This window comes from Colossoma macropomum, unplaced genomic scaffold, assembly GCF_904425465.1.
Source record: "Colossoma macropomum unplaced genomic scaffold, Colossoma_macropomum, whole genome shotgun sequence".
Taxonomy (NCBI): domain Eukaryota; kingdom Metazoa; phylum Chordata; class Actinopteri; order Characiformes; family Serrasalmidae; genus Colossoma; species Colossoma macropomum.
In genome coordinates this window covers 1,407,092-1,424,317 of record NW_023494800.1, presented here as the reverse complement: position 1 = coordinate 1,424,317, position 17,226 = coordinate 1,407,092, and the positions used below count along the sequence as shown (strand labels likewise).

Here is a 17,226-nt window from a genome sequence, read left to right as displayed (position 1 = left end):
TTGATAATAAATCATATCTGAGAGTCTCTAATATTATTAAAGCAAGCAGCTCCTAAGTTACACTTAAGCAATATTTAGATTAGCTCATAATGCGGTTGCTGAAAAGAGTAGCCCTTAATGATTGACCAATCTTAAACTTCCCAATAACCCAAATCAAGTGCATTTTCAATAAGAATAACAAAATCTGTATTTATGTAAATCATTCTGGGAACTATTGTTAACTACCAAAGAACAACAAATAATCCCAAGTATTTGTGAACAGCAAAGACTTGCTGTCTCCATCAGGGAGTGGTCTTACGCAGGTTTCTCACTTTCAGAGTGAAGTTGCTGGGAAGTCCCAACCTGATGAGCTCATCTTGAAGCTGAAAACAAAAGCTCAGCTACATTAAACTTGCTTTCCCTTATCAAACTCTAACACAGAAGCAGCATGTTTCGTCATGATAATCTCAACAGCATAATACCAGCAGGGGTTTCAATGATGTGCATACTAAAACCTACAATGGTCATTGATAGTATTCCGAGGACATCGCAATCATGCTGCCACCATTTTAGTAGGCAATGTCAAGTTCATTCAGCAGAGCTGTGGCTGCTTGTAATGAGAATAAGCCATAACTGACCCAGCAAAGGCAGTAAAACATGTTTTTAAACACTTTGTAATTCATATTTAAAGTATATTAACTGATATATTTTAGTGATTTCATTTGATTGATGAAGTGCACTCATTAGTGTATTAGGTGAAGTGCAGACGTGTGTGGTTTGGGACGCGGCGTTAGATCAGCCAGTGAGATGCGTTCAATAGCTGCTCTGCTGTGCTGCTCGTTAGCTGCTCATTAAACACCTCCAAGAGAAAGTTTGAGATACTGAGGTCAATAAATGCATTGAATAAGGGAAAATGATTCATATATTGAGGTAGATTAATGCATTTACTGATGTTACCTGTGTATTCGCCAACTTTCGTAATTCGTTCTACGTTTAAGGCACCTCAGTGTAACTGCAACTCCATTTAATTTGGAACAGAAAATTCAGATGAGAATCTGGTGAATAAGAAGCTTCATCTTTATTTCTGTGTATGAGTTTATTATTTAAGAGCTTTGGCAGTTTTGGAGCCACTTTTATTAGTTTTTATAAAATCTCACACTGGAATGTTCTGAACTCTGGAGATGTGCAGGTCATACTGATCCACCAATCAGCTGATCTTCTCCTCGTAGTGTTTTCAGTAGACTCATCTAAAGTGTCCTCATATCTGCTCATGTGTTTGTGGTCATTCTGGTCTGTGTTGTTGGTGTTTGTCCACCTGCAGGGCTGTATCTGCAGTAACGGTGATGAGCTGAGCTCCATCAGAGCACAGAGTTACAGCTCACCCACCAACATGGAGACACAGACTTCTAAGACTAGTTTCTTAAGTCTTTTTACACTTTTTCCTGACAATCTGTGCAATTAAGATTATTATTCCCATTAGAGAAATTAGAGACTGGATCTTTACTGGGTCTTTGTTAGATCAGGGTGAAATAAGCAACAGGTTATCAGTTTAGATAATGACAGTAAGGAAAGAAAAGCTACTCACCTGCATTAAAACCAATCGTTCAATCTGAGATCCAGACCGATTCTTAGTGTCTTTAACTTTCACTCTCAGTCCCGTAACAGGACCTGTGACAAACGTGGTGAGTTATAATCGCTATAATACATGCATGCTTGCCTGATATATGCAGAGTCTGTACACAAAGATATGCAGTGTTTCTTGAGACTCTAAGGATTCATGAAAACATTTTCTTAAGGATGTCTATTATTCAAAAATACATTTTTCACCAGGGTTGTAACTAAAGGGGGTGTTAAGGTGGGAATTAACACAGAGGCCTAGAGCAGAGGGCCCCATCGGGAGTAGGGGAGCGCGGGGAACAACCTAACACGGGGCACAAACTTTTACACTGTTATAGAAGGTCAAGCAGCATGAGCTTCTGGCCACATCACCAAATTTCCTAGCTGCGGTCTCCCACCAAAGTCAGAGTGATTGGTCAATGTTTTAAAGAGATCTGAGCCAAAGAGTGTTTTCAGGGCATGCAAGTCATTTTTATCAACACAAGTTATTTTTTGGTTACTGAGCTGTTTGTGTGAATCACAAAATCCAACCTTATATTACTGTAATCATCATCTTGTTTCCTACAGTGCAGCACAGTTTAGTAGCAACTGACAAACTCACAGCAAGTGCAGCTGGCCTTCAGTCCAGCCTCCGCACTGCGGGATTAGTTCTTATACAGCATTACAGCTCAGACACCTTCAGTACACAAAGACTAATAAAGCACATTCAGTCTTTTTGTTCCAGTTTACACAGATTTTAAAGGGAAAAAAGAGAAACTTCTGAAAACAGAGATTTTCTTCTACTTTATTAGGATCTTTCAGATGTCAGTGTTTTGGTTTTAGATAAGTATATTAATAAAATGGACATTAATAGTTGGTACAGTTGTAGCTATTCAGAAACAATGTTCCATATTTTACTGATGTGTGATGTTTTTATTTGCTGTCCTTCACTGAACAAACAATAACCCTGTCATTGTTTGACACACAGACTCACATCAGTGTTCATATATAATTTGATGTGTGAATCAGTTGATCTGTCTGTCTGTCTTATAGATAATTTTAGTGATAATATATAAGACAGTTTGGTTGGAAAATATATTTGTTTCTTACAACACAAAATCATATTGGATTAACTTTGTTTGCACTGATTGATTAGACTTTTCTTGTAGGTGTTAAACTGACCATCTGTCTGTTACAGTGAACCCACCCATGGGCTAAACTGCAACACAGCACCTTCCTCATTTTGGGTGGAGTTGTACTAAACAGTAGGAGCTGGAAACAAAGTGTTTGTAGCAGAGGTATTAATGTTGCTTGTATAAAAAAAATATGATTACTTAAATACTTTAAAAATTATTCAACAAAACGTGTTAGGTTGTGCCCTGCTCTCCCAGACTGTAGCCTGTTAATGTCTCAATGATTGAGTTACACAGAAATTTTGAAAAATTGGTGGAGTTCCCCCTTAAGAACTGTCTAAAGAGCTGTCTACTTTAGAGCGTAAGGAAGACTAAGAAGTATGTGCTTTTCTCACCTGGTTGAGGTGCACCTAGACAGGGCCCACAGCACACAGTCAGCAGTTGGCATTAGGAAACAGTTTAACAGTTAGCATTCAGAATAGTTTGTGTGGTATTGCAACATTAGCGATGTCACCAATCACCTGATCACCACTAGGAACAGAAGTTGGTAACACTTTCTATGAATGTCGCATTTGTAAGCATCTATAAACACATTTATAATGTGTTATAATGTTTTCATAAGGTATTATAAATATGGTTATAAATATTTATAAAAAAGAATTACACTGAATTACACTTTATAGCCATGTTTATTATACATTATGAATTGTTAATATAATACATTATAAATAGTGTTAATAACATGTTATACTGTCACTGCCAAAGAAGTCAGTCCCAGCTTGGAGAGCGTAAAGTAAAGACAAATGCCAAGCTAACGGTGGTGTACATTACCTTTCCCACATTGGGTAAAACACTGATGGCAGCTCTAGTTTAAACTCTGACATTTGAAGCCTGTAATGTGCTTTACTGTGAATGTTTTAGTGTTTCAGTAAATCCTTCAGTAAATACTTCAACTTGAAGCCTCACTCTGAACACTGGAGGAGGCTTTAGTACAGTACGCTTCACTTTACTTAGAGCAGACAAATACGACTTATGAGCTCTTATCATTTGTTATGAACAGTACTTATAATGTATTATGTTAACAATTCATAATGCATAATAAACATGGCTATAACGTATAATGCATTTTTATAAATATTTATAGCTATGTTTATAATGTCTTATGAATGCATTATAACATGTTATGAATGTGTTTATAGATGCTTACAAAGGTGACATTCATAGAAAGTGTTACCCAGAAGTCTTTAGTTTTAAAATATTTTACAGAATTACACCACTCACCACTGTAGCAGATGAATGGGAAACTGGCTGAGCAGTCTTCGTCGGTCCATTGTCCTGAATGTTTTAGATCTGCAGCTGTACAGTGCTGATTCCCATACTGTCCAGCTGAGTACAAACCGTTATCAGGTTCTGTTTGTATTGATTGGATCCGTGGTCTCCAGTACGTGAAAGCGGAGTTGCTCTGATCTGACCACAGTCGGTTTCTATACAGACCAATCCAAACTGCATTGCCATTTGAAATTCTCTGTATTTGCTGCAGCTCAGTCTGGTTCCTCACGCTGGCCAGATCTGTGTAGAACTCTCTGCAGAAACTCTGAGCTTCTGCCCAAGTCTTTCCTTGAGAAACCCACACATATGTGCTGCTACTGCCTAAAGTAGAGAGCAGTGAAAGATACATATATATTCATTTAAGATCATCGAAAACCAAAATGATCTGAGAGATTTTAATGCCTGTCAAAGATGACAGCTGTTCATTACTTAAAGATGTAAAATAATTAAAGTATGCAGCCCTTTTGATCAAAGGTGGCAACAAGTCACTCAGTTGCAAGTCTCAAGTCTTCACACTCGAGTCCTGACTCGAGACAGTCGAGTCTTGATTCAAGTCCTGAGTCAGTACAGTCTCAAGTCCTAATCTTAAAGTCCTAAACAAGTCAGTCTGCATTCTTCTGCTAAGGTAAGGACATTAACAGGGAACACACAACAGTGGTTAAAGGTATACAGTCTTTAATGACAGCATGTTAGTTGTGTGTGGCTATATATTATTTAAATTAATTATTAAGTATTTTTTTACATTTATTATTATTATTATTATTATTATTATTATTATTATTATTATTATTTATATTATTATGCCCTGCGATGGACTGATGACCTGTCCAGGATACCACCTCCTCAGACCTACTCTTATCACAAACAAGCACAAAGGCATGAAGCCATGTTCAAAGATGTTGCAAACTACAGTTTTTTTTTCTCTATTTATGCATAAAGTAAGGAAGATACAGGCAAGAAATCAAAGGAAGATTTGTAGAGGTGTCGTCTCCACTGTTTTTTTTCCCCAAAATGCAGCCATTAAAAAAGGATGTGTGAAAATCCTCCTTACACTGTAAAAAATGGCTGATCAGATCAACCGAAGAAATTACTGCATGTAGTAAAACAAGCAATTAAACTAGTTTTATTAAACTCAAGAATTACACTGAAAGAATCGTTCAAAGTATTAATTCAGGTCTTTACAAAGTATTTATTTTACTCATTACTACACAGTCATGGCTCCAGCACCCCACCGCGACCCAGAAGGATAAGCGGTTTAGATGATGTATGTATGTATACACAGTCATTTTTAGGTTGATCTGACGTTTTTTACAGTGTAAAAAGTACAGTTTTGTTATTCTACACACTTAAAAAACGATCATTCTTTAAGGGTTCTTCTTATTATTATGAGCTAACTTATTTTTCCTTCCATTACTTTTCGATAAATGGGGTACAACTGTTAAAAAGGGCAAAATAAAGATTAATTAATCTTAATTTAATGTACTGTATGTTACAATCACTTTTGTTTCAGTGTTTAGAATTCCACCAAAGACAACCGAGAAGACTGATGTTAATACCTTCGCCGGGCTTCAAATCCCAGTCGTCAGCAAGCAAAACTGAGTCATTACTCAAAATACTTGGTTTTACTTAGTTTGAGCTCTAATTAAGAGCACTACAGTTTCTCTACTACATTAAGCAAGAGATAATCAGCATGTCAGCGATTTTTTTAAAAAATATTATCGTATTATATGCAATAAATGACGATAATTTGTCTGGGTTGTAGAAAGTGATCTTCCACCATTAGGAAAACATCACATGCTCTTCTTAAAGAGATCGAGGAGAGCTGATCTGATTGGCTGTGGCTGCAGCACACCAAGCCATGCCTTTAGATATGTGTTCACTCTAACTTACAGCACTGCTGCACAGGAGACTCTATACGCCGCACCCAGAATCACCAGCGCTGCAGATTTATTATTAGGTTATTTAAATTATTCTGATGTTTGCAGCACTTACTGTTATAGCAAACAAATCCCCATATTTCAGTACAGGGAGTATCAAACCATTCCCCTCTTGAAGACATGTAAACACACAGCTCCATTCCATTGTAGTTATCTGGTTGATGGGGCCACCCTCTGAAATCTCTCTCTCCCTCCCTGTAGAAACTGTCATCATCCAGAGACCATCTCCAGCTGTCCAGGTCATCATACAGTCCAATCCAGGCTAAACCAGCGTAGCTGCCGTTCACTGTGGAATTGAGTCTGTTCATTTCCTCCATGTTTTCAATGGTGGCCAGGTCGGTGTAATTCTCTCTGCAGTATCTCTGAGCTTCAGTCCAGCTTTTACTCTCGTTAACGAAGTGATACTGACGAGATGGCGCTGCTAGAAAACCATGAAAAATCCTCAGAACTGATGTACCGATCAGGCATAACATTATGACCACCTCCTTGTTTCTACGCTCATTGTCCATTTTATCAGCTCCACTTACTCTATAGGTTCACTTTGTAGTTCTACAGTTACAGACTGTAGTCCATCTGTTTCTCTGATACTTTGTTAGCCCCCTTTTACCCTGTTCTTCAGTGGTCAGGACCCCCATGGACCCTCACAGAGCAGGTACTATTTGGGTGGTGGGTCATTCTCAGCACTGCAGTAACACTGACGTGGTGGTGGTGTGTTAGTGTGTGTTGTGCTGGTCTGAGTGGATCAGACACAGCAGTGCTGCTGGAGTTTTTAAACACCTCAGTGTCACTGCTGGACTGAGAATAGTCCACCAACCAAAAATATCCAGCCAACAGCGTCCTGTGGGCAGCGTCCTGTGACCACTGATGAAGGACTAGAGGATGACCAACACAAACTGTGCTGCAGCAGATGAGCTATCGTCTCTGACTTTACATCTACAAGGTGGACTGACAAGGTAGGATTGTCTAATAGAGTGGACACTGAGTGGACACAGTGTTTAAAAACTCCAGCAGCACTGCTGTGTCTGATCCACTCACACCAGCACAACACACACTATCACACCACCACCACGTCAGTGTTACAGCAGTGCTGAGAATGACCCACCACCCAAATAGTACCTGCTCTGTGAGGGTCCATGGGGTCCTGACCACTGAAGAACAGGGTAAAAGGGGGCTAACAAAGTATCAGAGAAACAGATGGACTACAGTCTGTAACTGTAGAACTACAAAGTGCACCTATATAGTAAGTGGAGCTGATAAAATGGACAATGAGCGTAGAAACAAGGAGGTGGTCAGAATGTTATGCCTGATTGGTGTATGTAATAATGTATTGTACACTCATTATTCAGTAATAAAGCAACACAAACAAAGGTAAATAGTCACTGTGGCAGGTTTGGATTTAAAAAATCCATTACTAAATTTCAACCAGAAAACAGAAATATACTCACCACTGTAGCAGAGAAAAGGTAAAGCTTGACCACAGTTTTCATCTGTCCATTGTCCCAAATCACCGAATGACACAGCTGTACAGTATTCACTCTGTCCAGCATTATCTGGTTGTCCTGCTTTCCAGTAGCTGAAAGAGGAGTTGCTCTGATCGGACCAGGACCTGGTTCTGTACAGGCCGATCCATGCAGGGTAATACGCATTAGAATTTTTTAGCAATGATCTTAACTCCCAGTTCTCGGTTTCGTTCCTCACACTGGCCAGATCTGTGTAATGTTCTCTGCAGTACCTCTGAGCTTCAGTCCAGTTCTGGTTTTGATCAACAAAAACATATCTTGGACTGCCATTTACTCTTCCTAAGAGAAACAAACATCATATTTCACATTTTGAAGTAATTACTATGGGCTTCTAGAGCTGTTTTCAGTATTTACCAGCTGTACTCACCATCATAACAAATGAATCTTAACCAATTAGAGCAAGAGGCTTCCCACCATGTGGCGGAAAAATGTGAAATCAGCACACACATTAGGTTTCCTCCCAAGTTAACAGGTTTCTGTATATACCAGTTTCTGAAGGTTGTCACATTGTCTTTGTAGAAACTGTCATCATCCAGAGACCATCTCCAGCTGTCCAGATCATCATACAGTCCAATCCAGGCTAAACCAAAGAAGCTGCCATTCACTGTTTTCATGAGTCTGTTCATATCCTCTGTGTTTTCAATGGTGGCCAGGTCAGTGTAATTCTCTCTGCAGTGTCTCTGAGCTTCAGGCCAGCTCTTATTCTCACTAACAAAGTGATACTGATGAGGGTCACATGAGAGCCCTGTGCAGAAGCCTTTGTTTAAAAGAGAAAAACATTACAAACTTTTTACGTAGATGTTTGTAAATTCTTGCACTTTCTGGACTGTAAGCTTCATGTAGAATTATCAACATTAAAAGGCATAAGTATTTTTACACACATTAAGGATGATTCTGTCTGGTCATAAGAAGAAAATTCTATCACAAGAAAGACTCATGATAAGTAAACAGCTTCCATGTTTACACTGCACTGCAGAACCGTACATCCAAATCTAAGGACCATTTAGGAGCCTTTATTATTGAGGGTGAATGTAGTGTTTTAGATGCTTAGCAATAAAAAAGCAACAATTCGTTGTTTTTGCCAGCAGAAGCAAAACAATTGGGTCATTCTACAAAAACGTCCATTTTTGTGTCCCTAGTGTTAGAAATATATTACACTTAAACATGTTAGGGTTAGAATTTATTTATATTTTAAAACAAAACAATAAGGTGTTTTCACAATTACACCTTCTTGATCCATCAATTTAGCAATATTATTTTTTTTAAATCAGTTGTATAGAATTCCGAGCACCACAGAAGAGCTTGTCCTCACAGTCATGTATAAAGGCTGAGGCCATATTTTGAGGTTAAAAAAAAGTTTTTCTGCTATTTTAACTGCAATAATCTATACATGACTATGGAATATATGATTTAAATGACAAAGAAAACAAATGACAAATAAATATTATAAAATATATAATAAAAGTCCCCAGGAGTCGTGTCACTGGTGTCACTGCACAACAAAAAATCTCTTATTTTGAAATAAAAGTCACACTGATGACATCACTTGACTTCCTTTTACCTGTTTTCTGAGGATCTATGAAGAAAAGCACATGGTGAGTCCACTGTGTCTTTCAGTTATCAGAGATTTTCTCATTTAGCTCATGATTTCATACGAAGCTTTTAGCTGAAGTCACTGGTGTGACCGACTTTATTCTGAGGTAATTGTGAAAAAATTTTTAAATTACATATTTTAGTGAATATTCCATGATTGACATGTGGTTTGATGTTCTGTAGCAGCCATTTAGTAAAATGCATTGTTCATTAAAAATGTCTCTGGTGTTTCCTTTATTATGTGTAACACCAATGAGGATCAGTAACACCAGTGACTCCTATGGAGAGAAAAGTGGATGTTTCCATAGAATGACCCAATTGTTAATTAAGTGACCCTTATTAGTCCCACAACGGGGAAACTTCACCTCCACATTTAACCCATTCATGCAGTGAAACACCACATACACACTAGTGAACACACACACTAGGGGGCAGCCCTATCCACGGCACCTGGGGAGCAGTTGGGGGTTAGGTGTCTTGCTCAAGGGCACTTCAGTCACGTACTGTCGGCTCAGGGGATCAAACCTGCAATCTTCCGGTCACAAGGCTGGTTCCCTAACCTCCAACCCACAACTGCCCCGAAACTGAGGTGTTATCTAGTTATTTTGTCTTAAAAAAACGAATTGTGTACTAAAATTACATAAAAGAGAAAAATGAACTCACTGCTGTAGCAGACAAAAGGGAGTGTGACTAAGCAGTTCTCATCTGTCCACAGGCCTGAATCACTTAACGATACAGCAGTGCAGTGCTGATCACCATACTCTCGCAAAACATATAAACCGTTGTCTGGTTGTTCAGGTGAGTCAAAGATGTATGGTCTCCAGTTCTCATATGTAGAATTGTGCTGGTCTGACCACAGTCTGGTCCTGTAGAGACCAATCCAAACAGCAGAGCTCCCTATAATGTTGACAATTCTCTGATTCTCAGTTATGTTCCTCACACTGACCAGGTCTGTGTGAAACTCTCTGCAGTAATGCTGAGCATCTGCCCAAGTCTTGTACTGTTTTATCCAGATGTACTCATCAGTTCCGTTGTTGCCTGAAATACATTTATAATTTGATCAATTATGTCGACAGATGAACTACCAAACGATATCCCAGATAATCAGTTACATATTCATACCATCATAGCAAACAAATGGGAAATATGTTTCACAGTGAGCATCAGACCATGTTCCATAGGTGTTAATGTAAACACACAGCTCCATTCCATTGTAGTTATCTGGTTGATGGGGCCACCCTCTGAAATCTCTCTCTCCCTCCCCGTAGAAACTGTCATCATCCAGAGACCATCTCCAGCTGTCCAGGTCATCATACAGTCCAATCCAGGCTAAACCAGCATAGCTGCCGTTCACTGTGGAATTGAGTCTGTTCATATCCTCCATGTTTTCAATGGTGGCCAGGTCGGTGTAATTCTCTCTGCAGTATCTCTGAGCTTCAGTCCAGCTTTTACTCTCGTTAACGAAGTGATACTGACGAGATGATGTAGATGACATTCCTAGAGAAACACAAAACAGAAGGTAGAAATTATGTTTACCAGTTATCTACAGTATAGAAATTACAGTCCTCGTACAGAAGGACATCTCGCCGATTGGGAAATGCTGTTAGTTTGGAAATACGAGTGAGAGATGAGCATGAGTGTCAAGAGATTTCTAAATGGGTGTGACGTTTATTCATGAACTTTAACGTGCAGCAGCGTTTGACTGTATATCGTGGACATTATACCAGATTATGCAACAGTTAGTTCTGGCCACGCAAGCTGATTGGTTGAGAGGCGTTCTAACTGTGCTGTTATTTCACCATAACATCACGTTTTTTCACAAACACTGTATCACTCCACTGAGATGCCGTTGCTAAGCAACGTCTTTATCAGCTGTAGGAGACGCTCAAGACATTTGAACATTTTTACTTCTTACTTTGCCACAAACAGAAAATGGACACTTTTAAGATCACATTTGACCGATAGCCGATTTGGTCAGACTCTGAAGATGAGACGACACTAAATTCCCAAACTGTCATCACCACTGAGCAGCTTTTCAGTCGGCAGCTGAGACAGAAGAACAGCTAAACAACCTGGAATCAGCCAGAAATGAACCCAACACCATTCGCCAAACGTGTAGTCTGATCTTCAGAGTCTGACCAAATCAGACTGAGCCATAAAACTGCCGCAATAAAAAATAAAAAAGCTGCTCAGTGGTGACAGTTTGGGAATTTAGTGTAAGGAGCTGGAGAACGAACTGCTGGCTGAGCAGCGAGTGGGCGGAGCTCGTTACTCTGACGTAGCAACAAGCTGCTCGTTAAGGAACTATAATTTGGTGAAGGAACTGCGAACATTAAAACATATTAAACGCCGCGTTCACGGCCCAGTTTATTAATTTATTACTTTATTTATTTAACTGTTGTATTAAAGCAATAGAACACTCGAGGAGTGTGTTATCGCCAATAACATCACGGCTGTGATGATCTACGGCGACCAAATCACAGCCGTGATGTTATTGGCGATAACACACTCCCTCTGTGTTCTACTGCTTAAGTAGCAAAGCAATCTGAACATTTCATTAATTGCTATTCTGAGCAAATAATCATATCAACAACTGCAGATAATGCTTCATCAAGGTCATTAAATCTTCAGAAGAAGAAAACCAAACAGTCTGTTTTTTCCTTTTTTTCAGGGGAATCGCTCAAAAACAGTTGAAATGAGTCATGATATTCTTTTGGCTGTTCAAGGTAAACTAATGCTGCATTCACACAGCAAGTAAAAGTGGCCCAAATCTGATCTTCTCACCGTTTTTCGTTAGGCTCTTCAATATCATTTTTATAGTGGTCAGTTCTGCCTCTGCAGTGCCCCCTCTGGTTCAACTCTGCTATAGGCCAAAGTATGATGACACGTCACAGTATGCAAATCAGTCAAACAACGCTACTGCCCCGATGATCCCCTACTCGTGCTGCGCTCATAAATATGAAAGCACAGGAGCTGAGAGTGAGGAGAGAATCACACTCACGCTCTGAGCTAAACACCCCCAGCACCACCTCACAAGGCTGTTATGATTAGCACAGGTATTGATAACGTTCATCCTAACATTAGGTGACCTGACAGACTGATTAAGTGAGGATTCTTGTCCATAAAGCTCCCAGTGCCATGAACAGCTTGTAGAACATAAGGATTTAGATTCACTGCAGGAAACCCTGGCTGACAGTCACTTTATTCATTCGGAATTCAGTGCATCTGAGAAATCAGGACTCAGGTGTTATTGAATATGGACCTGCTGAACGGTTTTAGGGAATATTCTACCGTTCAACGCCTCTCTCACACGCTGCTAATCATTTTCTGGCACTACATTAACTCTTGGGCAGTTTGAGTCAGTGGCTCACACTGTTAAGGCTCAAGACGCACTGCCTGATCAGAAACACCTTCCCTCGTCGAAGATGAGGATGAGGATGGTAGTGGAGAAAAAAACGTAAACCTTGTAAAACCTCAAGTTTCTAAAGTGCCGTTTGAGTCTGTCACTCTCCTTATTTTCTGGTAGCTAACATACGATAGCTCCAAAAACACTGCAGCCCAGCCCACCCGGTTTCCCTCCCAGCCCCACCTCCAAACCCAAACATCACTGCTTCCAGCGTGCCCCTCCCATTTTTGAGCATTTTTCAAAGTTGAGCCAGGGGTGGAGTTAGCGGAAAATAGTGGTGTGTAGTTACTCTTTAAATGTGACTTATATACGACATCTGAACACGTTACGCTCCTAAACTGATCCACGTACGTAGAAGAGCAATGCTTCACTTGGCCCACCCATCCAGAGGTAAACAATGGAGTCAACAATAACGCGTTTCAATTTCATCTTTACCAGCATCTCAGGAGCGAATAAGATGTTCAGATGGCTGACAGCTGAGCTCATCACCCAGAATGTGCTTAAGCTCATTGTAAAAACAGCACGTTATTTGTCTACTCTGCTTTTTTGGTTCGTGTCCTTGATTTCTTGAAGCATTGCTTTCAGACCTTCAGTTTTCTTTGATGCTGCAACCTTGTTCTCCTACGACCACATTCAGCCACTTCTTTCGAAATCTCTTCGAACACAGAGTGGTTTGTTAAGTGACCTTTATTATTTAGTCCCACAACAGGGAAATTTCACCTCCGCATTTTAACCCATCCGTGCAGTGAAACACCACATACACACTAGTGAACACACACACTAGGGGGCAGTGAGCACACTTGCCCAGAGTGGTGGGCAGCCCTATCCACAGCACCCGGGGAGCAGTTGGGGTTAGGTGTCTTGCTCAAGGGCACTTCAGTCATATACTGTCAGCTCAGGGGATTGAACCGGAGGCCTTCTGGTCACAAGGCTGGTTCCCTAACCTCCAGCCCACGACTGCCCCCAGCCAACTTGCATAAGTGACTTCTAATTTTGTTTGTACAGGAACATCAGCCCAAATATTTATGAGGTCTCTGAAGAGCAAAATTGTGATGAATGTCGAGTTAGATTGATGGACGTCACATGAATTCCAAGTCCCACTAGTGCATATCGGACACTTACCAGATTTCAGTACCACATATGAAAGTGTCCCAAATCGGCATTGAAAATGTCAGATTCAGTGCATGTTTTGCTGTTCACACTGACACACAGACGCACATCTGTGCTACATATGAAGAAAACGATCAGACTTGGGCCACTTTTACCTGCTGTGTGAACAAAGCCTACACTGTAAAAAGTGTCTCGTCAGATAAGTCTAAAAAGATTGCTTCATGTGGTAACAAGCAACTAAAAAAATGACAAAAAAATTAAAAATTAAAATTAAAAAAATTATTACACTGATTGAAAGAATTATATTTATTTAGGTCGAGAAAAATATTAAATTTACTTGTTACTACGTGAGGTAATTTTTTAGGTTGAACTGACGAGACATTTTTTACAGCGTAATGTTAATGTTGTTTGCCAACTTAAGGGTTCTTCCAAAATGTATTTATTTATTTTTTGGAGGTTTTTTTAACTTTAAAAAGGTTCTTCACACTAAAACATCTCACAAAGTACTTTCATATAGACTGCTATTCCTTATAATGAATTAGATTACACTGTAAAAAATGTTAACAGTATTTGTTATGTTTGTTATGTTTAGGCAGTATTTTTCCCTTTAAGGTATTTTATCACTATTGAATATTCTTTCCCAGTTTTTACTTCCTTTATTTTTTATTTATTTTTTATTTTTATTTTTTTTTGTAAAAAATAGGGAAAATTTGACATGGAAAAAAAGCAATTTGGCAAGTTTGTGACTGTGTACTGTTGTTTTTGTGTTACAGTGCATTGTTTTGTGTTGTTCTAATGACTTCACATATTTGTAAAAATAAACAAATAAACAATTTAATAATAAATAGGCAAAATATAATCTATCTATAATCTAAAAAATATATCTTTTCCACGACAGAAATCTACTCACCACTGTAGCAGAGGAAAGGCAGGGTGTGAGCACAGTTTTCATCTGTCCATTGTCCAGATTCATTGAATGACACAGCTGTACAGTATTCACTCTGTCCAGCATTATCTGGCTGTCCTGCTTTCCAGTAGCTGAAAGAGGAGTTGCTCTGATCGGACCAGGACCTGGTTCTGTACAGGCCGATCCATGCAACATAATAATAATTTTGCAATGATCTTAACTCCCAGTTCTCGGTTACGTTCCTCACACTGGCCAGATCTGTGTGATATTCTCTGCAGTACCTCTGAGCTTCAGCCCAGTTCTTGTACTGATTAACAAAAACATATCTTGCAGTGACACCCAGTCTTTCTAGAGGAAACAAATTCAATATAAGGCATTTTTAGGAAAGGTTACTGAAATTTAGAGCTTCTTTTACAGGAGATATATTACAGTTGTGCTCACCATCATAGCAAATGAATGGCATTGCCGAAGAACAAGGGTATTCCCCCCATGCAGAGGCATAGCTTGAAAAGTACACGCAGTAAGAGTTTCCACCCCAGTTTACAGGTTTCTGCCTGTACCAGTTCCTGAAGTTTCTCTCATTCCCCTTGTAGAAACTCTCATCATCCAGAGACCATTTCCAGCTGCTCAGATCATCATACAGTCCAATCCAGGTTGGGCTGCTGTACCTGATGTCTACTAAGCTAATAAGCTCCAGTGTTTCTTCAATCTTATCAACGCTGGCTAAATCAGCATAATGCTGTCTGCAGTATCTCCGAGCTTCAGCCCAGGTCTTTCTCTCATCCACATAGTGATACTGGCGAAGAAGACAAACACCAAGTGTGCAGAGCCCTGTTTAAGACAGTCATTTTTGTAGAAATACAGATTTAAATACATTGTTTAATAATGTGTGACTCACATGTTTGTCATGTGTGAAAATACACCGATCAGGCATAACATTCTGACCACCTCCTTGTTTCTACGCTCATTGTCCATTTTATCAGCTCCACTTACTATATAGGTGCACTTTGTAGTTCTACAGTTACAGACTGTAGTCCATCTGTTTCTCTGATACTTTGTTAGCCCCCTTTTACCCTGTTCTTCAGTGGTCAGGACCCCCATGGACCCTCACAGAGCAGGTACTATTTGGGTGGTGGATCACTCTCAGCACTGCAGTAACACTGACGTGGTGGTGGTGTGTTAGTGTGTGTTGTGCTGGTCTGAGTGGATCAGACACAGCAGTGCTGCTGGAGTTTTTAAACACTGTGCCCACTCACTGTCCACTCTATTAGACGCACCTTTGTTGTTGGTCCACCTTGTAGATGTAAAGTCAGAGACGATAGCTCATCTGCTGCTGCACAGTTTGTGTTGGTCATCCTCTAGTCCTTCATCAGTGGTCACAGGACGCTGCCCACAGGACGCTGTTGGCTGGATGTTTTTGGTGGACTATTCTCAGTCCAGCAGTGACACTGAGGTTTTTAAAAACTCCAGCAGCACTGCTGTGTCTGATCCACTCGTACCAGCACAACACACACTAACACACCACCACCACGTCAGTGTTACTGCAGTGCTGAGAATGATCCACCACCCAAATAGTACCTGCTCTGTGAGGGTCCATGGGGGTCCTGACCACTGAAGAACAGGGTAAAAGGGGGCTAACAAAGTATCAGAGAAACAGATGGACTACAGTCTGTAACTGTAGAACTACAAAGTGCACCTATATAGTAAGTGGAGCTGATAAAATGGACAATGAGTGTAGAAACAAGGAGGTGGTCAGAATGTTATGCCTGATCAGTGTACGATGCGCTAACAAGATGACTGACCTAAGATCAGCGTGAGCCGAAACATGGTTCTGGAAAAAAAATACATAAAGATTTGATGGTTAGTACAAACATTGCAAGAATACATGCATTCCATGAGTATTAAATTGTAGTATTTGTTGTCACATTCCTAAAACAATCTGCCAAATATGCCTGCAGATTCCCCTCCACACCTCCTGAAGTCTTGCTGTCCAATACTGAGCTGTTTTTATTAAAGACCGTTTGAAGTTGCATATGGATCAGTATGTTCTGTACTCTTTATCAGTCATATACAGTATAGTGTCCATTATACAGAAAAATCTGTGTGTCGTACTACAGGGCAGGAGCCAATCAGACCAATCTCAAGACCCGCCCTCAGCCCTTCATTCCATGGCTAGCCACTCTTCAGGTCTTTATCAACACACGCGGACATATTTTGGTCGAGTCATGTACCTGTTGAGCTCTGAAACATACCATGACAGAGTGGAGGGTGTTTTATTTGGATTGGTCTGTGTGGTAAACCTGTGTGGTTTCTAGAGACTCGTTTTCCTGTTTGTGCAAAAAGGTGAGTAATTTGTTTTCATTACTTTTCTATTTGGTGATGGACAGAATAGTAAGCATAATAAGACTCCACACTCGAGCCTGGGAAACCAATGCGGAGCGAATTGTGTGGTTGAATATTAAGTTACTGTTTTAACCACATTGTCTGTGCAGTAACTTAACGTCATTAAATAGGCAAAGGAAGCTAATCTCCAAGCTGTTTTAGCTTTTAGTCCTTTTTTTCCTGATATCAGGAATTCAATTTACATATGCGAAAATTTAAGTGGTATTTGGAAATACCACTATTAAAAAAATGTAATTCTTACTAGTCAATATTTTATTTTTACTAGTGATAATTCATGAGTTTCCCCATTCATTTTAATGGGGGTAATATTGTT

At 39.7% G+C, this 17,226-nt stretch overlaps 1 protein-coding gene across 1 annotated transcript; it reads right to left on the bottom strand.

Annotated features, from left to right (window-relative positions):
* Positions 1 to 281: 281 nt before the first annotated feature.
* On the bottom strand, positions 282 to 16,472 carry LOC118820419 (macrophage mannose receptor 1-like). The gene is made up of 11 exons (XM_036588752.1): positions 16,313 to 16,472; positions 14,952 to 15,341; positions 14,514 to 14,858; positions 10,210 to 10,584; positions 9,751 to 10,125; positions 7,862 to 8,251; positions 7,423 to 7,767; positions 6,026 to 6,392; positions 3,990 to 4,354; positions 1,565 to 1,647; positions 282 to 362 (listed from the first exon to the last, which is right to left on the bottom strand). The coding sequence occupies exons 1-11, from the start codon at positions 16,404 to 16,406 to the stop codon at positions 282 to 284; spliced, it is 3,210 nt and encodes a 1,069-aa protein (XP_036444645.1). The 5' UTR covers positions 16,407 to 16,472.
* Between the last annotated feature and the right edge of the window lie 754 nt (positions 16,473 to 17,226).